Here is a 26,092-nt window from a genome sequence, read left to right as displayed (position 1 = left end):
GCGGCGTGCGCGCATGTCCTGGGGCTTTGGAAAAGGGGCGGGAAGGGGGCGGGGGCGTGGCGCCGGTCCGGGGGCAGGACCGAGGCCTCCGGCACTGCCACTGTGCTGGGGGATGGCGCACCAGCAGCTGGCCGGCACGCGCAAGATACGCCTGCCATAGGCAGGCATAAAAAGTGAAACAAGGTGGGGGGGGGGGGATTTAGGTAGGGCTGGGGGGGGTGGGTTAGATAGGGGAAAGGAGGGGAAGGTGGGGGGAGCGGAAGAAAAGTTCCCTCTGAGGCCGCTCCGATTTCAGAGCGGCCTCGGAGGGAACGGGGAAAGCATCGGGGCTCTCCTAGGACTTGGCGTGCACCGACCCCGGATTTTATAACATGCACGTGGCAGCACGCGCATGTTATAAAATTGGGTGAACATTTGTGCGCGCTGAGTAGCGCGCACAAATGTACCCCATGCGCGCTTCTTTAAAAATCTTCCCCTCTGTGTCTGCTTTTCTGCTGCAATTAGCTCTCGGAAGCTATTTTTCTTTTGAGCTTTTCTGATTCTTTTGAGTCACTGTGCCTTAGTGATTTTTCTCTTTCTGCTTTATCAACTAGTTAGGATTTTTAGACAATTTGTAAATTCTTTTTTTTTGCTGTCCCTGTCACCAGGCCTGTTCCAGTGGCTTGTGATAGGCTCTCCAAACCGAGACCCCTTTTTCTCTTTGATCATCATTGCCCAAAGGGATAATTTTTTCTTTTAAATTTGCGCCTTTTTTTTTTTTTTTCTGAAACTGGCAGAGAAGAAAGCCAGCAGCTTCAATAAATGTCCATATATTGGGCAGAAGATGTTCATAATTGACCATTGCAAGATCTGCTATATCTACTAGATTTTAAAACCCCTATGCACGCCAAAGCTGAGGGAAACACGTGTGATTTATAGGGTGACCAACTGACTGGTTGTCAATTGAACAGCCCGGTTTTAAAGCTTGCTGTACAGTATCCGGTTACAATGGGTAACCTGTCACCGTAAAACCTGGTCAAGTAAGGTAGGGTTGGGCATCTCAAGAACCAATTAGTTGGCTAAGGGCTTAAATAGGGCCTATTGACCCAGCCAAAGAGTCGGAAATAAAGTAGCCTACATTGCCTGACCGCATGCTTCTCGTCCCGACTCCGCTGCTACTACTATCGCTGCTCTGCGTGCCTGCCAGTGGCGTACCGAAGGGGGCAATGCCCCTGAGTGCATGGCCAAGGGGGGGTGCTGATGGCAGACACGGACACCCATGCGGCCCCGGGTACACGGACTTACACAGCAGGAAGATTGGCAGGGCCATGGTGGTGCCCATCTCACCATGGCCCGAAGAAAAAGGTCACGTCCAAACCTGCAGGTGCTCCTCCTCCTTCTGCCTGCATGGTCCCGGAAGAAAAACGTTGCCAGAGCCGCACGGGCAAGAAGGAAGAAGAGCATAGAGGAGTACAGAAGAGGAACAGTGCTTATGGTCACTGTGGATCCCTTGTTGCGGCGGCTCGAGAAGAGGACGAGGCCTGGCAGCAGGGCCGCTGTGGATCCCACGTTGCGGTGGCCCAAGAAGATCAGGGCCGCTGCAGAGCCCATCCTGCGGCAACCCCTGAAGAGGAGGCCCAGAGGTGCGAGAGAGGCTGAGGCTTGTAGAGTGTGTGTATGAGAGTGAGTTGAGAGCCTTAATGTTTGGAGACAAAGCATGTGAGAACCTGTGTGTGTGTGTGAGAGAGAGAGACAGCATGTGTCAGTGAGAGCCTGTGCTTGAGCAAGACAGCATGTGGGAGTGAGAGAGCCTATGGGCCAGATTTTTAAATCTACGCGTGGGCGTAGATTTGTGCGCGCAACCCAGCGCGCACAAGTCTATGCCTCATAGGAGAGCTGTTCCATCCCCTTTATCATTTTGATTCTCTGTACCTTCTCCATCACAATTATATCTTTTTTGAGATGCGTGACCAGAATTGTACATAGTATTCAAGGTGCTGTCTCAGCATGGATTGATACTGAGGCATTATGACATTTTCCATTTTATTAAACATTCCCTTCCTAATAATTCCTAACATTCTGTTTGCTTTTTTGACTGCCGCAGCACATTGAGAAGACAATTTCAATGTTTTATCCACCATGACTCCTAGATCTGTTTCCTGGGCGGTAGCTAATAATATGGAACCTAACATTGTGTAATTATAGCATGGGCTATTTTTCCCTATATGCATCACCTTGCACTTATCCATATTAAATTTCATCTGCCATTTGGATGCCCAATTTTCCAGTCTCACAAGGTCCTCTGGCAATTTATCACAATCTGCATGAGTTTTAATTACGCAGAATAATTTTGTATCATCTGCAAATTTGATTCTCACTCAACATATTCCTTTCCAGATCATTTATAAATATATTGAAAAGCACGACTCCCAGTACAGATCCCTGAGGCACTCCATTGCCCACCCCCTCTACTGAGAAAATTGTCCATTTAATCCTACTCTCTGTTTCCTGTCTTTTAACCAGTTTGCAATCCACGAAAGGACATCACCACCTATCCCATGAGTTTTTACTTTTCCTAGAAGCCTCTCATGAGGAACTTTGTCAAAATGCCTTCTGAAAATCCAAATACACTACATCTTCTGGTTCACCTTTATCTACATGTTTATTAACCCCTTCAAAAAAGTGAAACAGATTTGTGAGGCAAGACTTGCCTTGGGTTAAGCCATGCTGACTTTGTTCCATTAAACCATGCTTTTCTAAATGTTCTGTGATTTTGATTTTTAGAATATTTTCCACTATTTTTCCTGGCACTGAAGTCAGGCTATCTGGCCTGTATTTTCCCGGATCGCCCCTGGAGCCCTTTTTATATTGGTGTTACATTAGCCACCCTCCAGTATTCAGGTACAATGGCTGATTTTAATGATAGGTTACAGATTTTTACTAATAGATCTGAAATTTCATTTTTTAGTTCCTTCAGAACCCTGGGGTGTATACCATCTGGTCCAGGTGATTTACTACTCTTCAGTTTGTCATTCAGGCCTACCATATCTTCTAGGTTTACCGTGATTTGGTTCATTTTCTATTTATACTTCATGATATCTTCGTTGTATGTAGTGAGGTCTGGCTGTGTTCTGCATGTTTGATCAAGATGAGGTATTTATTCTGTTTATTTACTTTCTATAGAAACATAGAAATGACGGCAGAAGAAGACCAAACAGCCGATCCAGTCTGCCCAGCAAGCTTTCACACTTTTTTTTCTTTTTTTTTCTCTCATACTTATCTGTTACTCTTGGCCCTTATTAGTAACTTTTTGGTTCTAGTTGCCTTCCACCCCCGCCATTGATTTAGAGAACAGTGCTGGAGCTGCATCTAAGTGAAGTATCTAGCTTAATTGGTTAGGGGCAGTACTGCTGCAATAAGCAAGCTACTCCCACGCTTATTTGTTTACCCAGCCTGTGCCATTCAGTCCTTGTTGGTTGTTTTCTGAATATAATTCCTCTTTTCTTTATTCCCCCTGCCGTTGAAGCAGTGAGTTGCGCTGGATATGTATTCCAAGTGCAGTATCAGGCTTAATTGATTCGCGGTAGTAACCACCGTAACAAGCAAGCTACACCCATAATTATTTGTTTACCCAGACTATGTAATTCAGTCCTTGTTGGTTGTTGCCTGAATATAAATCCTCATTTCCTCTTTTCCCCCTGCTGTTGAAGCAGAGAGTTATGCTGGATATGCATTGAAAGTGAAGTATCAGACTTATTTGGTTTGGGGTAGTAACCGCCGCAACAAGCAAGCTACTCCCCGTTTTTTTGTGAATGCAAATCCTTTTTACCGCATTTCCTCTTGCCGTTGAAGCATAGAGCAACACTGGAGTCGCATTGACAGTGAGTATGTTTATTGAATAAGGGTATTAATCTCCAGGTAGTAGCTGTTATTCCTGCAAGCTACCCCCATGCCTCTTCTCTTCATTCACATCCTCTAGACTTTATGGATCCACAGTATTTATCCCACGCCCCTTTGAAGTCCTTCACAGTTTTGGTCTTCACCACTTCCTCCGGAAGGGAGTTCCAGGCATCCACCACCCTCTCCGTGAAGAAATACTTCCTGACATTGGTTCTGAGTCTTCCTCCCTGGAGTTTCAAATTGTGACCCCTGGTTCTGTTGATTTTTTTCCCAATGGAATAGGTTTGTCATTGTCTTTAGATCATTAAAACCTTTCAAGTATCTGAAAGTCTGTATCATATCACCTCTGCTCCTCCTTTCCTCCAGGGTGTACATATTTAGATTCTTCAATCTCTCCTCATAAGTCATTCGATGAAAACCCTCCACCTTTTTGGTCGCCCTTCTCTGGTCCGCCTCCATCCTGTCTCTGTCCCTTCGGAGATACGGTCTCCAGAACTGAGCACAGTAATTCCAGGTGAGGCCTCACCAAGGATCTGTACAAGGGAATAATCACTTCCCTTTTCTTACTCGATATTCCTCTCTCTATGCAGCCAGCATTCTTCTGGCTTTAGCTATCGCCTTGTCACATTGTTTCGCAGACTTCAGATCATTAGACACTATCACCCCAAGGTCTCTCTCCTGCTCTGTGCACACCAAATGTCATTAAAGTATAAGGATGATGGAGCTGTGTAGACTATTGGAAACAAGTAGCTGCCCAAGGAAGTCCATTTCCCAGCTCATGCCAAGCATTGTACTCCAAGCGCTTAAGTATGGAGCCAAGGAGCTGAAAACACCAAAGGCCCATTTAAGGACAAGGACCATTGACACTGATCTCCTTTGCATAGCTCCAAGATCGACTGTGTCTGGAGGAAAACTCTACCTCTCAGTTTGAACACTTGATGTGTTGTCTCTAGAGATCCAATTTTGAGTTTTCAGCACCCCCTAGAGACACATTTGAGATGCTGGTATCTGCATTGGCTACAGTGTAAGCTAAGTAATCTTTATTTCTTGTAGCCCTTGAAATGGTTCATGATTATGAATCATCACTTGATGTTGAGTTGAGTTTGCAGTTTTAGCATTTGGCTAAACATATTGTTGGGTGCATGATCGAAAAGACCAGCAGTGACCTTTTAAGGTGTCTCGTGTTTTGGATTGCTGATGCCCATAATATTTATTGACATAATATTTATGGTGTGTACAAATATTGTAGTTATGTAGTTGTCAGTATACATGGTTGTTTGCAAATTATATCTCCTTTTTTCTGTTTCCTCTTCTTGCTATTTGTTAATAAACTGCTTAGTCTTTTAGCTATGTCCTGTGACTGATTAATAATCTCAGAAGTTTTTTGCATTTGCCCTGTAAGTAACCTTTGGGTCACTCAAGTGGCAACCCACTTGATAGATGGGAGGTTGTCAATGTAGGAGCACATGCACAGGTGCAGAAACTGCAGAACAGCATTTGGCAGCACCCTTCACAGGGTTAATCTGGGCGAGTGTTAGGAATAGCGCTAAGACATTATGACAACATTTGAAACAAGGGTGACTAGGTTTAGCCACTTATGAATGGGAGGAGGAATTTTCAGTCCTAGTTATTTACCTAGGTGACGCCATTTAAAAACTGATGTCTGTATTGTATTGTATTGTATTATATTATATTTCATTCCATTCAAGTTTATATCCTACCTTTCCAATCCAAAAAAGAACTGCTCCCAAAACGTTATAGCAATGTATAAAATACACTCAATACAACAATTATAAATAAAATATATTGCATAAATCAATACATATTTATATGTTTTTTATACCAAACTCCTGTTTCTTTCTAGGTTAAAGTTTGAAATGAATTAAATTTTGTGTTGCACTTTTATTGATTCCTTTCTAATAACTTTTTTTTGTTTGTTTCCTCTCCCCCCAGTCCTCTTGGAAACTCGTCTTTCCCATAACCAGTTGGTATAGCTCATTGTATACAACTTGGAGGATCTCAGCGGCTGTGAAAGAAGACAATTCAGCAGCGCATGATTGGTTATCTTCTATTAAATCCCTGTTGCCCGTTACTACTGAAGTTCCTGTGCATGTTTCTCTTTTGGTGGCATACCTCCTAGTTCAAGCAGAAGGGGAGATTCTTCGGGATGTATTAAGTGTTATTGCACAAGTAGCCAAAACTGATTCCTCCCAGGTAAGCTCTGGAGATTCCATGTTCATTAATGTACTTGTTAGCAAAGTAGGGATTCTCATTTTGTGATCAATTTGCTTTCTTAACCTCTTCACTGTTAGGGTATTTGCAGCTTTCTTGGTCAAAGGGCATTTTTTTTTTTTTGCAATGATAATTTTAAAACATTTGTTTGTTCATGTTCATCAAAGCAGGTCATACATCTTTTTTTTTTTTTAGCACATGGACTTTTCAATTCTGCAAAGCTTTTGTGGCTACCAGGTCACATGTAACCATAATACTACGCTAGATGGAGAAAACTGGTGGAACCAAATTGTTTTTCAGCAGTCGTATTGCATTTCAAAAGGAATTATAAGTATCAAAACTTTGCAAAGGAAAAAACAGTCATCCATTCTTGAAATCTTCATTTTGCCTAGTATCATAAAATAGTGTGGCAGAAATACTTACTGTACAGTCATTCAGCCGCTATCCAGTTAGTGGCTGAATATACTCAGCTATCTTATGGTTAGCTGGATCAGTTTCTCTGGCTAACTATAGAACAGCTAAATAACTGTCCTAGACTTATCTGGCTTACTAAGCTGAATAAGGCTGAATATTGACACTTATCCAGCTAAGATAGCCAGATAAGTAGCCCTGCCCTGGAATGCCACTATCCTGCCACCCTTTTTTCCGGCTGATGAGCCAGATAAACAGCTGGCTAAGTGGCAGTTGCTCAGTATGGCCAAATATTTAGATAGCACCACTTAGTTGGCAAAGTCGGAACTTAATTAGTTAAGTGGCACTGAATGTTGACCTTACTATTTTCATAGGAGAAGTAGAATAGCCCTGATACAACCCAGTCTCTTAATGAGCACTCACAACAGAGGTTGATGTAATAAAATGTGAGAAAAAAAAGTGAGCTGAAATTCAGCACACATTCTCTTTACTTAAGATTGCCGGTGAGATACCAAAGAGTAGATCCATTCTTTGTTGCTCATTACCAGTGATGATGATAGGCGACCTTCCACAAGATTTGAGGCACTGTGAATGCAAAAAAACAGTGATATCAACTAGTCAAGTTTTATTCCATTATAATAGGTAACTTTTTAAAGATATAACAAATATGTAATTATTTAAGCTGTTCTTTATTCCTCACGCAAAATCTATAAGCAGTACATTAGTAAACTCTCCCCTTTCTTATTGGTCAACCCTTCTACCTCCTTTCTTCACAATACAAGTGTGAAATACTAGGTACCACACATTTAGCATGATTTATCAGATTAAGATCAAGAGCAATTTCATTTAACATACATTGTTCTAACAGAGAACTGTGGGAAAATGACACCTTTTCTAATCTCAGATTTTTTTTTCCTGTTTAAGGGGGGAGGGTGGGTAGAGAGCCAACAAAGAATTGATGAGCAAAATGGCACGAAGATCTGATGATAAGGTGGCCAAATAGGTGGATAAAGCAACTGTAAAAGCCAGAAAAATGCTTGGCTGCATAAGGAGAGGAATGGTCAGCAGAAAAAGGGAGGTGATATTGCCCTTGTGTAGGTCCCTGGTGAGATCTGTCTTGGAATACTGTGTACAATCCTGGAGACCGCACCTTCAAAAGGATATAAACAGGATGGAGTTGGTCCAGAGGGTGGCTACTAAATTGGTTGTGAGCTTCGTTCTAAAGCTTATGAGGATAGACTTAAAGATCTAAACATGTATACCCTAGAGGAAAGGTGAGATAGGAGAGATATGATAGAGACATTCCAATATCTCAAAAGTTGCCATGCACAGGAGGTGAGCCTTTTTCAGTGGAAAGAAGGCTCTAGAATGAGGGGTCATGAGATAAGGGTGAAAGAGGGAAGATTCAGGAGTAATCTTAGGAAATATTTCTTTATAGAGATTGGTGGATGCAATGGAACAGCCTCCCAGTGGAGGTGGTGGAGACAAAAACAGAATCTGAATTCAAGAAAGCATGGGATAAATACAGGGGATCTTTAAGGAAGAGATGAGAATTATAATGCTAAATTAACTGGCGGAAGGGCAGACTAGATGGACCATATGGTCTTTTTCTGCCGTTAAATCTTCCAGGTTAAAGCACCTTTTAAGCTTTTAACCCGTACGCTCTTTGGTAACACTTTATATTTATTTCCTGCCTTATCTTCCTTCCAGCTTGTTGCAAGCTTCCAAGTTCTCCTTCCCTGTTGATTGTAACTTTGACCTATTCCTACCTATTATTATCTTTCGTTCACTTGAATTGTTACTCCAGTTATACCCTTGTTAAATGTAAACCGATCCGATATGGTTATTTACTGTGAAGGTCGGTATAAAAAACTGTTAAATAAAATAAATAAATAAAGTTATGTTTCTATGTTTCTAAGAGGAGCAACCTGACATTTTCAGGCTGTTTTTTTCACTGGAATTAAGGGACTCATAGATATCACAAAGGGTTTCATGCTATAGGGTGAAATGAATTATACCTTTAAAAAAAACACCACAACCCTGTTTTATTACAATATCATGTAGATTGCTACTGTTTTCCATCCTCTTGCAGGCTAAGAATGTAATGATCCTTAAGATGTGGTTGGTGTATGAATCAGCCCTGACCCTGCCGAATGCGTAGTCTTCAGTGCTAAGTGTCTGGACTAACATAATCTCTTTGAGGCATACATGTGTTCATGTTTATTTTCGCCTATGAAAGTAGTACTGTTGTGCTTTTGCCAAAGCAATTTGATGTAGTGGTAGTGCCTAAAAATTAGCTTATTAATTGAAGAATGATATACCACATTCTGAGCCTTTGTCCCTGCATGCATTCTCTCTCTTGCCCTACTTGCTTTGCCATTCAGTAAGGGGGAATGGTTGAAAGCCGCCTGGAATATCTTCCAGATCATTTCAAGGAACACACATCAGTCCACCTATTAGAGTGGCCGCAAACAGATCTGTTGCTGATGTTTCTTTGACACTGTTTCATTTGTACAGTGCTCGGTTCTCATAAGTGAACAAAGCATCTTCTGCTGTTGCTGCGCTCTGAGTGAAACCAGACGTCCTACATGGATGGGGGAGGGGGGGAGCAAAAAGAAATTAAATCATCTGACTGATTGGCCACTTGTGAGCAATAACACAAGATCTATTACCATGCTTAGGTGATCATGAGACTCTTGAGGACATTCATCTGTTTATGGTCTTCCAGCTGCTGGGGTGAAACATTTTAGCAGTCTAGGATGCCTGCAAATTCAGTTGCAGACACATTGCTATCTTGTCCCCTTTGATGAAAGGAACAAAAGGATAGTTGACCTATAAGTATTTCTAATGACATCTGCCAATGCGAATTAACAAAAATAGACTGACACTGATTTTATTGACTTAAAATAGCAATGTGCTTATAGCAGGCTCTATCTGTGACCGCCGATAGCATAGAATAGTTTTGAAATAACTGCACAGAGCAGGTCCCTGACGCTGCGTGTGCATGTGACATCGCGTAAGACTCCAAGGGATCTGTACTCTGCATAGATTAAGGGTTTCATTCACCTGCTAAATGAAACCATTTTTTTTTCATCCTCATTATTTTGGGAGCTGCTTTGAATTTTTTTTTTTTTTTTATCCTGCGCTTTTTTTCAAAAGATGCTGAATTTGCTTGGTGTTTTCTGCCTTTTAATTAACTTCTGCACTATGAGATGAGTGGTCTTCAAAGTTCTCAGATTGGGGTGTAGGCATGAAAAGTGGTAAGGGTCCTATTTATCTGCAATAGAGGGATATGGTTTAATTATTTGCCAAAATGATATTGGGTCTATACCTTTGACTTTAAATTGGACTACCTTCAAAATTAGCAGTAGCTACTAAGGAGTCACAATAAGGGTATCTTGCTATTTTAGGAAGAATGGGGCACAGTTATGCTGTCAAAGGCAGCCAGCTTTTAGTGTGCTCCCACAATCATAAACTCCTTTGCAGTCACGAGCCGCTTTCTCCCGTTCCACAGGTACCAGCCCCATCTTCCACTTCCCACCAGACACCAACTCCCTGCTCTACCTGTCTGACCCAGGCCCCTTTTCTTACCCCTTCCCCCATCTCAAACTCCTGCCTTGTGCTCCTTCAGCTGTTGACTCGCTTGTAAAAGTTTCTCTGCTTTTTTTCTGGCGCAGTGTGTCTCTGCCTACTGTGAGAGTGGTACTGGTCAAAGTTTTGAATATCATGGGAGTGAAGGAGGAGGCCGGTGTTTGCAGAGCAGTGGGGGCTGGAATAGGTGATGGCTGGTGTATGTCAGGAAGGGGCGGGAGGAAAGGAATGTGAGGTTTTAATATGGTATTGCCTGTAGGGTTAGCTTTGATGTAACTAGCTGTCATCTAAACTCATCACTACATTGTACAATTTCATGTTATGATAGGAACCTGGTCAAAACTATTGGTTTCCAGAAAAGCAGGATACTTTGGAGGTTACATACATGCCTAACTTGTATTTCAGATGCCATGACTTCATAGGTCACTCTTCTCCAGGTGACTGCAGGGGTAATAGAAAATGTAGATGTCGTAGCCAAAGATTATACTGTTTTATCTTTCTATTCTGAACTCTCATATTTTTTTTTTGCAGTCTGTGACTGAAAAAAATGTTTAATAAAGTCCTTTTTAAGCAATGCCTACAATTTCTCCTATCTGCTGGGCACCAAGCAAAATGCAGGGGTGCAATATGCAGTTTTCCACAGGAACCCCCTCCCTCCCTACAGAGTCTTCAAAGTGCCTTGCCCAATAAGACTTACCAGAAATTATAGCAGCAAACCACTGGCATAGCAGCAGCAGTGGGAGGACAGGACATCTGGGCCTGCATTTCTGTAGCGTCAGTGAGGTAAATATAGTGGTGGGCATACTGGAGCAGTGGGTGATCATTCTGGAAGCTGCAACACGGGGAACAGGAAGGTGAATGATCTGCCCCAGCGGCATCGAAGGTTGACAGAACAGGCAGCATTGATCTTTCCTTGGGATTTACTGCAAAAGTTTTCTGCAGTGTTGGTTGTCCACGTGTGACAGGTAAATGCGAGGCACTGCGTTGTAATCAAGACTACCCCCCAGGGAGTATTGATGCTTCGAAAAGCAAAATAGTTAGCCCCGTCAGCAGTCCGAAGAGAGAAAAATCATATCTGCCTTTCGGTCACAGCTGCTATGCTCGGTTTACCAAGATTTTTGTTTTGAGTCTTAGATATTTTGCCGAAGGGTCAGGATCCTATCTATATGTGATATTGCAAGCTGCACTCTCTCTGAACTCCCAGTTCAGACATGAGATTTTCTTCCCATGTTAATGTCTTGTCCCCTACCTGACATTCCTCTTCAACAATTTATATTCCTTTTTCCTCTGTGCGCAGGTGTGTGTGTATGTGTGTGAACACACACCCCCGTTTTCTTTTTCTCTGTTATATTAACTTTGATTTGTTGTTTGTTGAGTTACAAAAAAATTCTCTATGAAGATGTACTTCTCTGAGGATAAAATGTGTTTTCTGCTGCAACGTTTGTAGAAAGGATTTGGAAGGTCCAGAAATCTGGTTTAAGTGATACAAATGTTTTCTTTGAATAAAGCTTTTTAGAACTTTCAAACTGACAAACCAGTTATTCCTAGTGAAAAGGTACCAAATTACTAGAGGGTTGTGAATGGTCATATTATTCCTGTCTTTCCTAGCTTTGAGCATAAATAGCACAGTGTTTGTTAAAGATGAACATTTAACATTAGTATAATTTCTTGTCCCTACTCCTTCTGTGGAAGCCATCATGTAGTGTGTACTGTCAGGCGGATTTCCCAAATACTATGCTTCTGAAATCTCTGGGGATCTTGTTTGGTTGAAAAGTGCCATACAAATGTAAATTTTTATCGCTTATTTTAACGTGTGCAGTAAAGCATAATTTGACTGGTGGGGGTGGGGGGAGGTGGGAGAAAGAAAGTGTATTGATCATAAAAACTAATGTAGGAGTACTTGAACTTCAATGAACAATAAAAATAATGCTGAAAAGGAGGGCTGGAAATCCTTTTATCAGGCTGCTAATGGGATGCTTGACCTAGCTGCTGCATCTTTAGGGATGATGGGAGATGCAGAATGTTCTGTTGCCTAGCAACTCATTTGCCTGCCTTCTGAGCAACTCATGTACCCTAAGAGCTAATGATTCTTTATGTGCGCTTTTCCAGCTGTTCGAAAGCTGCCCAAGTCTTAATGATCATTTACCATGTTCAAGTACTTGGGACAGAGCTGAACAGAGAGATGTCTACCAGCCAGAGGATGAGGGTTAGTTTTGCCAGTACCATGCCAAAGAGTTTGGTTTTCTGTATTTTGTTTCATGCGATTGAAGCATATTTTTTATGTGTGCATTCTGAAAGTGTTCCTAAATCAATACGTGCATGCATACACAGTAAAAATGCTTTTTTGTTGACAGCTGAATATGTTTATTGGTTAGTTCTACTACTTATCTACAACATTCTTTTTTTTTTTTTTTTGCTATGGCTGCTGGAGTATATCATGAGTTTTCACCATCTATCAAATTAGCCACTGAACACAGTGAAATATAGTGATGCTTCCTATGACAAAATGGCCAAGATGAACATTTCTGTTGAGCACGTGGGGAAAAATAAAAATCATTGACTTTCTGATGGAGAAAAACATGTTTCCTGCATACCAACCTTGCATAAAACCAAAGAGCTAGTGTATCGTGAAAACCATTAGTCTTATTCTCTACATCTCATGAAAAATGTACTCTGGAGATATTTGCACCACTTCTCTTTTCTAGCGCAGAATCTGGAGTTCATTCTCCACCCCAGTTCTTCAAAGCTAATTGCAAAGCACATTCTCATTTGTGCATGCTTTGAGAACTTAAGAAGTGCCCTGCTTGGTCAGACCTGGTGGTCCATTGAGCTCGTCATCCTGTCTTTGACAGTGGTCAATCCAGATCATTTAGAAGTAGGGATGTGAATCGTGGGCCCGATCGTTTTAACGATCGGGTTCGGCTGGAGGGAGAAAAAAATCTGATCGGTGGAGATGTGAATTGGAATCGGTTCCGATTCCAATTCACATCGCTAATTTTTTTTAGTGGGGCCCAAGCTGATAAAAAAAAAAAAAAAACCACCCCGACCCATTAAAATTGACCCCTTAGCTTCCCCCACCCTCCTGAACCCCCCCAAAACATTTTACAAATACCTGGTGATCTATCAGAAGTCCTGGGAGTGACCTCCTGTTCTCGGGCCGTCGGCTGCGCTAATAAAAATGGCGCCGATGGCCCTTTCCCCTTACAATGTGACAGGGTATCCGTGCCGTTGGCCGGCCCCTGTCACATTATAGGAGCACTGGATGGCCGGCGCCATCTTTAAAAATGGCGCCGGCCATCCAGTGCTCCTACCATGTGACAGGGGCCGGCCAATGGCATGGATACCCTGTCACATGGTAAGGGCAAAGGGTTATCGGTGCCGTTTTTATTAGTGGCAGCCGACGGCCCGAGAACGGGAGATCGCTCCCAGGACCACCACTGGACCACCAGGTAATTTTAAAATGTTTTGGGGGGAATTGGGAGGGTGGGGGAAGCTAAGGGGGCGCTTTTAAAGGGTCGGGTGGATTTTTTTTTTATCGGGCCATCGGCACCATTTTTATGAGTGGCAGCCGACTGCCCGAGAGTGGGCGATCGGTCCCGGGACTTTCACTGGACCACCAGGTATATGTAAAAAGTTTGGGGGGGGTTTGGGAGGGTGGAGGAAGGTAAGGGATTAGTTTTAAAGGGTCGGGGTGGGTTTAGGGGTTGTTTTGGTGTGCCGGTTTTCCCACCCTCCCCCCAAATAACTCCCTTTAGTGGACACTATCCCGATTAATGATTTTTTCACGATAAATTTGGGGACTTTCTATTGTATCGCACTCTTTAATGATTTTTGACGATTTAAAAAATATCAGATGATATTTTAAATCGTCAAAAAACGATTCACATACATATTTAGAAGTACTTGGTAGATTGTAATGGGGAAATCCATTTCCTGGTTCTCAATCCTTGAAGGAAAAGATAGTGAACCCAAGTCTACCTGGATAATAATTCTTAATAGGTCTGTCTTCCAGGAATTTGTTAAAAACATTTTTAAACCCCGCTATACACCTTGCCTTGACCACATCCTCTGGCAATAAATTTTATAGCTTGTGCATTGACTGTAAAAATACTTTTTAAAAATGTTTTGAATCTGCTACCAGTTAATTTTGTGGCATGTCTGTTAGCCTTACTACTAATTAAAAGGTTAAATAAATGATCCATATTAACTTGTTCTACACTACTCTTGATTTTGTAAACCTTTATGATATTCTCTCTGCCATCTCTTATTTTTATTTATTTATTTATTTATTTAAAAGCTTTTATATACCGCATACTTGGGCATTTACATGTCCGTCTAGGCGGTTTACAATCTTACGAACATAATTAAAACAAACTTAACATAATAATTAAACAAAACAAGTTTTAGGCAAAATGATTTCATAGTGGTATCTAAAAGTGTTAGTTATTATTCTTGTAGGCATCATTAAACAGATAAGTTTTTAATACTTTTTTGAATTCTTTACGACTTGATGTCATTCGGATTGATTCAGGAATAGAATTCCACAGTGTTGGACCTGTAATCGAAAAGGCTCTTTTCCTTGTTAGAGCTAGACTGGCTGTTTTGACCGGTGGAATCTCTAGTAGGCATTTATCCATGGATCTGAGCTGTCTTGGAGGTTTATATATGTGTAACATAGAACAAATCCAGACAGAACTGGGATTGTAGAGTAAATTGTGAATGGTATTGAGGATTTTGTATCTGATACGGTGAGTTATGGGAAGTCAATGTAAATTGCTGAAGAGCCGGAACCTGTTAGCCTTTCTTCTTAACAGGGCTGTTCCTTATTGTTTTTCAGTTTTGTTTCCTTTCTTGGCACGTTCTGTAGTTCTGCTATATCTCTCTTGATATGCGGCGACTAGAACTGCACACAGTACTTAAGGTTTGGTCGCATCATAGATGTATACAGAAGCATTAAGAGATTGGCAAATGTATTCTCTTGTACCCTTCTGAATCATTCCAAACATTGCATTTACTTATTTGACTCTTGCTGTACACTGAGCTGAGGGTTTCAGTATATTTTCCATAATAACTCCAAGCCATATAGGGTCAGCAGCATAAAGCAAAGATGGTGGCGCCTTCAGAATGAAACAGATGCTGGTAGTTGATAGTGATTAATCCTTGGAAAAGAAATATAAAGATGCCCCTGTACGCAGGCAGTATAATGCCAAAACACAGCTGTGCCAGGAATTCATAAACACCAAAAAATTTTGTAACTGGATATATTGACCATCTTAAAAATAAGTAATTTTTGTCTAGTTCACTGGAAAATGGTTTGATCTTGGAACATTGTTTCAAAGAATCACTGCTGTGGCCGGCAAAAATACTGGGATTTATCCCTGCACATATGAAGGCCTCTTAATAAACTTACTGATCTTATGTTTATGAAATCCCTGGTATTACATAAAGTGAAACCTATCCATAGTATTAGTTGATAATTTTTTTAGTCTTAACTATGTTACTTTTTAGATACTAAGAAAGTTGGGATTTAGGGATGGAGGCCTTCTAATATGGGTCATGTCTGGTAGCAAAGGGTAGGTTACATGATGAGCATGCTATATTTAAATGAATGAGTTATCATTATTATTGTAGTTTTCTTTTTCTCTTTTCCTATTGGGTCATCTTCTGGGACACTTTCTACTTGGATCCCCTTCAACCACATAGACTAAAAATATATATCTTTTTTCCACATCGATAGACTTTAGCCCAAATTTTCAAAGGCCCGCGCGCGTAAAATACAGGGTTTATGTGCGTGGCCGGGCATGCGCATGTTATAAAATCGGCGCGTCCAGGTGCGCGTGCCGGGAACCGCGCGCACGTGGATGCACGCACACTTCTTTGAAGATCTACCCCTTAGACTTGACAAAATGTTTTCTTTGATTTTTCTTTTGTTTTCTTTTTCAAATATGTACTTGATGCAATAATCAGAAATAAAATACATAATAATATAAAGAATACAGTTACGTACACCCTTACAGTTGTACAGAATAAAAAAATATCAAAACTTGACAGAGATCACAACAAAGTGACGTGCTCAATATCCTCCTAGCAAAATTAAATACATATTTCATTACTTTACATCATATACCAAAAAATTTGTAATTGAGTTTCCCCATAATTTAATCAAATATACATGAAATACCACAGACAATATACACATAATATACTCACATAAACACATGTGCATCCACTCCAGATAACAGAAAAAAATGTAAACAATACAACAGGGAGGAACTACAAATTAACCGAAGTAAAAAAAAAAAACAAAAACAAACCTCCCGAAATATATTTGGCAGTAGTCCAAGTAGTGACAGGAGGCCCCGAAGAAGTCCGCATAGGGTGAAACATGTTGGGCTTGGATAGTCTGTGCCTGAATTTAGTTTTGCCTCTTCCTTTAAACCTTTATCTGTGCCTGTTTAGCTGAAGTAACAGATGCTTTTCTTGAGCAATGAATAAATCATTCACCGTATGGGAAGTTGCTGTCCCACATAGTTGGTAGCACCTCCTTTATTTCATTGACCTAAAGATTGCTTCATTGTGAACTTCTTATTTTGTTGGGCGTGTTTATGCTGGTCCTGTGCATGCACCAGGGTCGGTGAGCGTTGCTCCGGCCATGCACGCGCGGGGTGATGGGGGGTGGGGGTGGGCGCACAGTGATGACTAGGCATGGGAGATTTAAATCCAGTGGTGCAAACCCAAGGCGCCATATTAGTAGCGGCAGCAGCATTCCCCCACCCAATCCTGTTAATGATTATATTGTACGGTTGCTTATGTTTATGCTTCGGCAGTTGGAATCAGCGTATTTTGTTAGACAGTAGATTATTTGAGACTGTGCTTGTTTGTAAGATATCTCTCACATGTTACAATGTCGCAGCTAGGGGTGTTCATGGTGGGCATAGGCGGTTGTGGGGTTGAGCTTGGCAGCAGAAGCTAAGGCTGGACTGTGCCCTTTCGTGCACGGTTGTGGATGATGCCATTTGGGCACAGTAGAGCCTGGAAGTGGGACGCCCTTGCTTGGAAACACAGCAGGGGTCCAGGTCTATCGTTTCTGCCTTGCTTTGGCAGCAGACAGCAGTAAGGAGCAATGCGGTGGTTACTGCCTGTGAACTGAGTGGCTTGGGGTACAGCAGGTAGTATTCAGTATCTGTTTAATAAAGCTGCAGCCTTTATACCCACAATTACATGCATCTCTGTTCATTTGTGTTGTCGTTTGTTGGGAGTGCTGGTTTGATGCTGGATGTGCAGCTGGGAATGGGGGAGGGGGAACATCCCGGCTGCCATTGTTAAAGACCCAATAATATTTTGGCCAAGGCTTATCTAAGCCTTTGTTCTCTCTACATGCCTGCAAAGTAATTTTTTAGTCTAGATTGTTTTTTCCCCCGACACACACTAATTTTACATACGAATGTTAAACCTACTTAAAATATTTTTCAGCGATATAAAGAGGAAAATGTCAATTTATAATTCAGTTAAACTTGAGGAACCTTTTTTTTATCATGTTAAGTCTTCCCAATAATGAAAGAGACAAATCCATAATTTTTTCCCAAGTTCTCTTTAATGTTTTGTATTACAGGGACTATTGACCTGACACACATTTTCTAAACTTTGTAAGCAAAATCCCCAGGTACTTCAGATTGTCTACTAATTTAGTTATTGATACTCCTGATCCACCTAAATCCAACAATTCCAACGTCACCCAACTGACTGAGTATTTTCCCAAATGAATTCTCTGTAATGTGTTCAAATGATGTTTCTCATTCAGCAATAATAGATCATGAAAATATAGCATAAACTATTTATTTTCTGTCTCCTTTATATTGATCCTTTTGAGTTGTTTTACATGCCTAATCTTAAAAGCCAGATGATCAGTAGTGATTGTAAAGTGTAATGGTGAAGGTGGACATTCATGATGCATGCCTCTTCTAAATTTTACGGTACTGAATTAAATTATATTAGTTACTACTTGTTGCAGTAAGGTTTGTGTAGATGGTTTAATTGTTAAATTTATTCTCTGATCCAAATTTCTCCATTACTTTAAATAGAACTCCCATTCTACTTTGTCCAAGACTTTTTCCAATATCTGTTGACAAAAGTACAGTAGCCTTCTGTTTTGGCACAGCTTCCCAAATCAGATATTCAGTTCTGCTGTAAATATGGTATGCCTGTCATCTGCTTGCTACAAAATGTACTTGGACCTGGGGAATTTTCTTTCATCCCCTTTTGCACTCTTTCAGTTAACATTTTTGTCACACATTCAGAAGTGAAATACTGTAGTTTTAGATTTGGAACATGCCAAAAGTTCCTTTCTCTCTTTAGATATTAATGATGTGATTGTTAAGACTCAGAGTTTTCCACAAATGTCTGTGCTCTAAAAGGTGAATTTATAAAGTCGGTCACACGCCAAAATCTGGAGATGTGCACACATCTAGTTACATGAACGTATCCACTCAATTTTATAAGCCACACACGTGCATGCACAAGTACTAGTGCACAAATATCTCTTATCGGGGAAAAAGGGCAGAATGTGGGTGGGGCATGGGTGTTCCAGGTTGGGGTCAAGAGATATGCATACTTGTGACTTGGATTGGGCACTGTTGAACACAGGATGCTGGGCTTGATGGATTTTTGATCTGACCCCAGTATTTCTTTTCTTATGTTCAAGTAGCTATGCACCTAGGTGTGCTTCCAGGTGTATTTCAGCCCAAATTTACTTCTGCTATGGATGAGGTGTAAGTCTTAAAACTATTTCCAGTCATCTATGAAGTGTTTGAGGGGTCTGGGTTAACTGGGGGACATGCAGGCTAAAGAAAAAAGGAGGTTTTGGAGGACTTAACTCTAGACTGGACAAACTAGTGAAATTGGTCATGGCCTGTCTGCACTTCTGATATAAAATTCCCTCACTTGCGTGTCCCATAGCTGACTTATGCATCTGTGAGTGCATACACAAGCTTAAAATTAGGAGCACACGTATGTGCACGAGTACTATTTTAAAACATGCACATGTCTCTGCACTCAGGATATAAAATTGCCACGTTATCTAGCAACGCACCCATATACACATTTATATGGGCATCCGTACTCCCTTTTTAAACTTGCCATCCCTGCTTTCATTATACAGTTTAGTTAGTTCTGGTGTCAGGATATCTGGGAGCTCTTTATAGTATTCCACTACAAACCCATCATCTCCTGATTTATTTTATTTATTTTGATTTATATTCTGCTTTTCACACTTTTTTCAGCGCTTCAAAGTGGATTACGTTCAGGTACTCTAGGTATTTCTCTATCCCCAGAGGGCTTACAATCTAAGGCTGGATTTATCAAAATGCACTAAATATCGCATGTGATAGAAAAAGGGGCATGTTTTATGGTAATAGGCAGTTTATCGCAATTTGCGCTAATACCTATGCGAAGTGCTAAGTTACCGCAACTTGTGATAACTTTTTCACACTTTGAGATAAGTCCCAGAATTGTGGTATTTCCTACATACAACCTCTGGGGGGGACCATGTTTGCTATCAGGGCCACTGAGGGAGGGAGGGGGGGGGGGGAGAGAGAGACTAGCCATAATTCCCTAACACTAGATAGGTATTTATATCTCTATGGGAGGCCCACCTAGTAACTCAAGGTGAGGTTTAGGTATTAGTGAGGGCGTTAGGGGCCACTTTGACATTCATTGTGAGACGTATGAACAGAACAGTGCTCTCTTGTGAAGATTTGATGACCTTCGGAGTGAGAAAACTCACCCAAAGATGAGATTTGTGCAGTGTTCTCTCAACCTAGCTTGATGTTACCCAGGTAGAGAGTCCATCAAGCTAGGTTGAGAGAACATTGCACAAATCTCATCTTTGAGTGATTTTCCTCACTCCGAAGGTCATCAAATCTTCACAAGAGAGCACTGTTCTGTTCATACGTCTCACTTTGAATGTCAAAGTGGCCCCTAAAGCCTACACTAATACTACCTAAACCTCACCTCGAGTTACTAGGTGGGCCTCCCATAGAGATGTAAATACCTATCTACTGTTAGGGCACTATGGCTAGTCTCTCTCTCTCTCTCTCTCTCTCTCTCTCTCATGCTACTGAAAAAGGTGTAGCTAAAATCAGCATTAAGACCATGCGATAGGGCTTCACAAAACAGTAAACCCCTAACTCATGCTCTTTTTCTGATTTGCATTGCACCATACATTATGGTGCTTTTGCATGCGATAAGCCCTTAACTTATGCGAAAACGCCTTATAGAATTTTGATAAATGACCCTATAAGTTTGTACCTGAGGCAATGGAGGGTAAAGTGACTTGCCCAAGGTCACAAGGAGCGACACCAAGATTCGATGTGTTATAATTCAGTATTTTTCTAGTCACTGGGTAATTTTCAAAACTATTTATGTGTATAATGTCTGGCTTTATGCTTGCAAATGGCTGTTCTAAAATATGCAGCAATCTCTAGTCAATCCAATTAAGACTTCAAAATATTGCTTAATACATAACCACAGATCTCATACCCGAAGACAATGCAAGGCACCTTATTGTAAATTCACAAATGGTGGGCAGAGGAGCCTGGAAACTATAGGCCATTTAGCTCACCTTGTTGGCGAGAAAATCAATGGAAACTCTGCTGAATGAAAGGATAGTGAGCTATCTACATTCTCCTAGGACAAGCAGGATGGTAGTCCTCATAGATGGGTGACATCATCAGATGGAGCCTGGCATGGAAAAACTTTTGTCAAAGTTTCTGGAAGCTTTGACTGGCACATTGAGCATGCCTAGCTTTCCACTATCCATGTCCACGTGAGGTCCCCCTTCAGTCTCTCTCTTTCCACGGTGCAGTTGCCTCACAGTGCTTGGAGCTCTAGTTTTTTGCTCTCTTTTTCTAGCTTTAAGCAGTTTTTCTCCTGTTCTTCATGGGTCCCCGTTTCTTTGGACGGGGTCTCTTCAGTCCGGTAGGTTATTTTTACCATTCTGCCTTTTTTGCGGTCAATTCCTGGCGGTTTGCTTCTCTATGACCGCCAACCGCTTGCCGGCTCGTTTTTATGGCATCCGGTTTTTGCTGATGCCCCCAGTGTCCACAGACCTTTTCCATCACGGACCCACATGAGGTTTGCATCCTCTGCCTGAGGGCATCGCATGACGTCTGAGGATGTCAGCTGTGTGATTAGATGACCCCCCAAGGGCTGTGGTGCTCGTCTTGACTAAATGGAGAAACATTTTGGCCCCAAGAAGTCCACTCCATCTATGCCTCCCATCTTGGTTCAGCTCATAGTTGGTTGCTTTATGCAGGGCCTGCTTCAGCTAAAGCCCCTTGTGCGGCCTCTTATTGTGTCCTGGGATCTCAACATCGTGGTGGCGCGGCTCATGCATCCTCCTTTTGAGCCTATGCGCTCCTGTGAGCTGAAACTTCTCACCTGGAAAGACTTTTTCCTGGTGGTGGTTACTTCCGCTCGTAGGGTATACAAGCTTCAGGCCTTGGTTACATACCAGCCCTACACGAAATTCTTTCATGATCGTATGGTCCTGTGTATACATCCCAAAGTTCCTTTCGAAGGTCGTGACTGATTTTCACATTAATCAGTCTATTGTGTTGCCCACCTTTTTTCCAAGGCCCCATTCTCATCAAGGGAAATGGGCGCTACATACATTGGATTTCAAAAGAGCTCTGGCCTTCTACTTAGAACGCTCAGCAGGCCAAAGGCAGTCCACCCAATTGTTCATATCTTTTGACAAGAGCAGAATGGGGGTTGCGGTGGGCAAACAGACCTTATCCAACTTGCTAGCAGACTGCATCTCATTCTGCTATGCACAATTGGGTCTTTATCTAGATGGCCGAGTTAAGGCTCACTATGGTGGCGTCAGTGGCCCACTTACAGGCGCTCTCTGTCGAAATCTGCAGGGCTGTGACTTTGAGCTCCCTACACAGCCCATTACTGCTTGGACAAGGATGGTTCACAAGATGGTAGATTCGGCCAATCTGTCCTACACAATCTCTTCCAGACTTATGCCAACTCTTCCTACCAGAGCCCCCTGGAAGATGAAACTAAGCTGTTTCCCCACCATCCAACAGTACCTCGGTTGTGTTTGTGCTTGTTGGCACCTTGTTTTGGTACCTGTTGGCCTGGTTGTTGCTTGGAGCTTGGTATTGACCTATCTGTGAGGACTACCATCCTGCTTGTCCTAGGAGAAAGCAGTTGCTTACCTGTAACAGGTGTTCCCCTAGGACAGCAGGATGTTAGTCTTCAGGAAACCTGCCCACCACCCCCGGAGTTGGTTTTCTATGTTTTATTTTATTTTTTCGCTCGTTTTTTTATATGTTACAACTGAAGGGGGGGGACCTCATTTCTTCCAGCATATATGGTACATGGCTTGACACGGAGCACATTTGGAGAGAACAATCAATAAACATAAATATGTTGGAAGATTTTCGTACCTCTTTAAAACAAGCAAAGATTAAAAAACTAAAAAGGGACAAATTGGATTATTCCACTAATAATGTTTACCAGTGGTTAAATAAAAGTGAACAGCCCACACGACATCTGGTTACATTCGAAGATTCAAATTGTGATAGTTCCAATGGATCAGACGGTAATGACCAGAATAGAAGTCAAAGTAGAGGGCAAACTGCCCAATCTTTTTTGGGCAGGGGCAGGAAAGGCCAGTGGCAATTTCACACTTATCGGAGACAACCTCGGAAGGATCCGGTCTCCCAAGCTTACAACGATTGGGAAGGTCCACAGACATGGTCCTAAACTCGACATGATCAGCAGTGATTAACTTGTCCAGTGTTGCCCTCACACAAACACAGACTCAAGTTTTAAATTTGGGACTATCTTTTGTTCCATTTCAGAAACATGATTCTTTTGACAGCTGTGTTTCATTCTTCTGTTTCATCAGAAAGTTTATTTTATTTATAAACTTTTATATACCGTTGTTTGGAACATGCCGTCACAACGGTTTACATGCAAGAAAAATAAACACAAGAAAATTAATGAACTGTAAAATAATAGAAATGAGACTAAAATTAATTAAAAAGATAATTATTTAAACAACAAGATCTGAATATATAACATAAAAACAGCTAAGAAATAATTAAATAATTAAATAATAAAGTACAAGCCTTAAAAAATCAAAAAACACTATGAATAAGTACTAGGCTAAAAATTAGAATTCTAAATACTTATTTAAATTAATAAAAATAAATAAAAGAACTAAAACTCAAAGGTGGATGAGGATAATCCAGATAAATAATATTAAAAATAGTGCAGTGTAGGTGGAAATGATTTTAGCCAATGCCATCCTTATAAGCTTGCTCGAAAAGCCAAATTTTAAGATGTTTTCTGAACAGTTTTAAATTATTCTGTAACCTCAGGTTCACTGGAAGTGTTCCACAATCCAGGTCCTGCTAACGAGATTGCTCTTTCTCTGAAACTGAAGGTATTGATAATAGCCCTTTGTTAGATGATCTAAGGTTATGTTGAGGTGTATGAAGATGAACCATGGTGTTTAACCATTCTACTTGATTGCCATAGATTGCTTTGTGCAATATACAGAGTACCTTGTAATCAATACATTTTTTGATGGGTAACGAGTGTAACGATTTTAGAATGGGGGTGATGTGTTCTGTTTTTTTGCATCTGGTTAGTACTCTAGCGGCAGCGTTCTGAAGAATCTGTAAAGGCCGGATCATAGATTTGGGTAAGCCTAACAGGAGAGAGTTGCAGTAGTCAGTAGGGATGTGAATTGTTTTTTGACGATTTAAAAAAATCGTCAGATAATTTTTAAATCGTCAAAAATCGTTAGTCGCGATACAATAGAAATTCCCCCGATTTATCGTGAAAAATCGTAAATTGGGGGAGGGCGGGAAAACCGGCACACCAAAACAACCCCTAAACCCACCCCGACCCTTTAAAACAAATCCCCCACCCTCCCGAACCCCCCCAAAATGCTTTAAATTACCTGGTGGTCCAGTGGGGGGGTCCCGGCGCGATCTCCCGCTCTCGGGCCATCGGCGCCATTTTGGCTGCCACTAATAAATGGCGCCGATGGCCCAATAAAAAAAACAAAACCCCACCCGACCCTTTAAAATTACCCCCTTAGCCTCCCCCACTCTCCCGACCCCCCCCCCAAAACCTTTTTACACATACCTGGTGGTCCAGGGGGGCTGCGGGCAGCGATCTCCCGTTCCCAGGCCATCAGCTGCACTAAAAAAAATGGCGCCGATGGCCCTTTGCCCTTACCATGTGACAGGGCAAAGGTAGCGCCGGTGCCATTTTGAATATTGGCAATACGGCCCGAGTGCAGGAGATCGATCCCGGACCCCCGCTGGACCCCCAGAGACTTTTGGCCAGCTTGGGGGGGGCCTCCTGACCCCCACAAGACTTGCCAAAAGTCCAGCGGGGGTCCGGGAGCGACCTCCTGCACTCGGGCCGTATTGCCAGTATTCAAAATGGCACTGGCGCTACCTTTGCCCTGTCACATGGTAAAGGCAAAGGGCCATCGGCGCCATTTTGTTAACGCAGCTGATGGCCTGGGAACGGGAGATCGCTGCCCGTGGCCCCCCTGGACCACCAGGTATGTGTAAAAAGTTTTAGGGGGGGGGGGTCGGGAGAGTGGGGGAGGCTAAGGGGGTAATTTTAAAGGGTCGGGTGGGGTTTTTTTTATGGGCGCGGGCCTCACTAAAAAAAATTAGTGATGTGAATTGGAATCTGAACCGATCCCAATTCACATCTCTAACTATCAGATTTCCCCCCCCCCTCCCAGCCGAACCTGATCGTTAAAACGATCGGGCACACGATTCACATCCCTAGTAGTCAGTGCCTGTGAAAATTAATGACTGTAATATTGTTCTGAAGTCGTTGGGATGTAGAAGTGGTTTCAGTTGCTTTAGCATTATAGTTTACTGAATCCTTCTTTAATCTTAATTGATATGTGTTTTTTTAAATTTAGCTCGGGGGTCAATCCAGATGTCAAGATCTCTGACTTTGTCACCTAGTTTAATAGAAAATTTATCATGCTGCATTTCCCTGTTTACATTTGATGCTGAAATTTTCCTTTCAAGTAAAATTAATTCTGTTTTTTCGCGATTAAGGCTGAGTCTCGCGGGTTAGTAGTTGTTTGATGTTAAGATACAATACAGATAGTTTGAAAGCCTGTTCTATTGTGTCTGAAACCAGAATGAGGGTCTGGATGTCATCAGCATAGATGGTAGTATGTTAATTCAAGACCGGAAAGGAGTTGGCATAATGGAAGCATATATATATTAAAAAGAGTGGCTGAGAGAGAAGAGCCTTGCAGAACCCCTGTATCAAGTGTTATTGTTTCAGATTTAAAGGTGTTTATGTTTACCTGAAAGGTTCTATTGCTAAGGTAGGATGTGAACCATTGTAATGTAGAACTGGTGAGGCCGATTTCAGATAGTCTACGAATAAGACTTTTGTGATTGACCGTATCAAAAGCTGCATAAAGATCAAGTAATATAAGAAGAAATCGGTGTCCATTGTCAAAACCTCTCATGATAGTGTCTGTTAGAGAGAGGAGCAAAGACTCTGTGCTGAAATGTTTTCTAAAGCCATGCTGCGTTGGATAAATAATATCATTCGTTTCCAAGTGTTCTGAAAGTTGTTTTAACACTACCTTCTCAATTAGTTTTGTGAGGAAGGATACGTTTGATATAGGGCGGTAATTACTGAGGTCAGTAGGGTCTAGATTCTTTTTTTTGATGATAGGTTTAATTATCGCTAATTTAAGTAAGTCCGGTAGAGTGCCTTCTTCCAAGGATTTATTGATAATTGCTGTGACTGTTGGGGCTGTGTTAGTTCTTTCAATGCTATTATTGGTATTTCATCAAGAGGGTGATTTGCAGGATTTAAAGTTTTAATTAGCTCTTCGACTTCGGTAGTGGAGACCTTTTCAAATTTGGCCCAATTTATCACGTCTTTACTAGTCAATGCGATG

At 41.7% G+C, this 26,092-nt stretch overlaps 1 protein-coding gene across 1 annotated transcript in view; it reads left to right on the top strand.

Moving 5' to 3' along the window:
* The window catches only part of FOCAD (focadhesin), a 788,759-nt gene that overhangs the window by 266,978 nt on the left and 495,689 nt on the right, over positions 1-26,092 (top strand). Inside the window, exon 11 of the mRNA XM_029606912.1 lies at positions 5,833-6,093. Coding sequence (XP_029462772.1) covers positions 5,833-6,093 — 261 coding nt within the window. The remainder of the gene's footprint in view (positions 1-5,832; positions 6,094-26,092) is intronic.

The sequence above is a fragment of the Rhinatrema bivittatum genome, chromosome 1, assembly GCF_901001135.1.
Source record: "Rhinatrema bivittatum chromosome 1, aRhiBiv1.1, whole genome shotgun sequence".
In the NCBI taxonomy this organism is placed as follows: Eukaryota; Metazoa; Chordata; class Amphibia; order Gymnophiona; family Rhinatrematidae; genus Rhinatrema; species Rhinatrema bivittatum.
The sequence above is the reverse complement of the archived record's forward strand: the minus strand, read 5'-3'. Positions and strand labels throughout refer to the sequence as shown.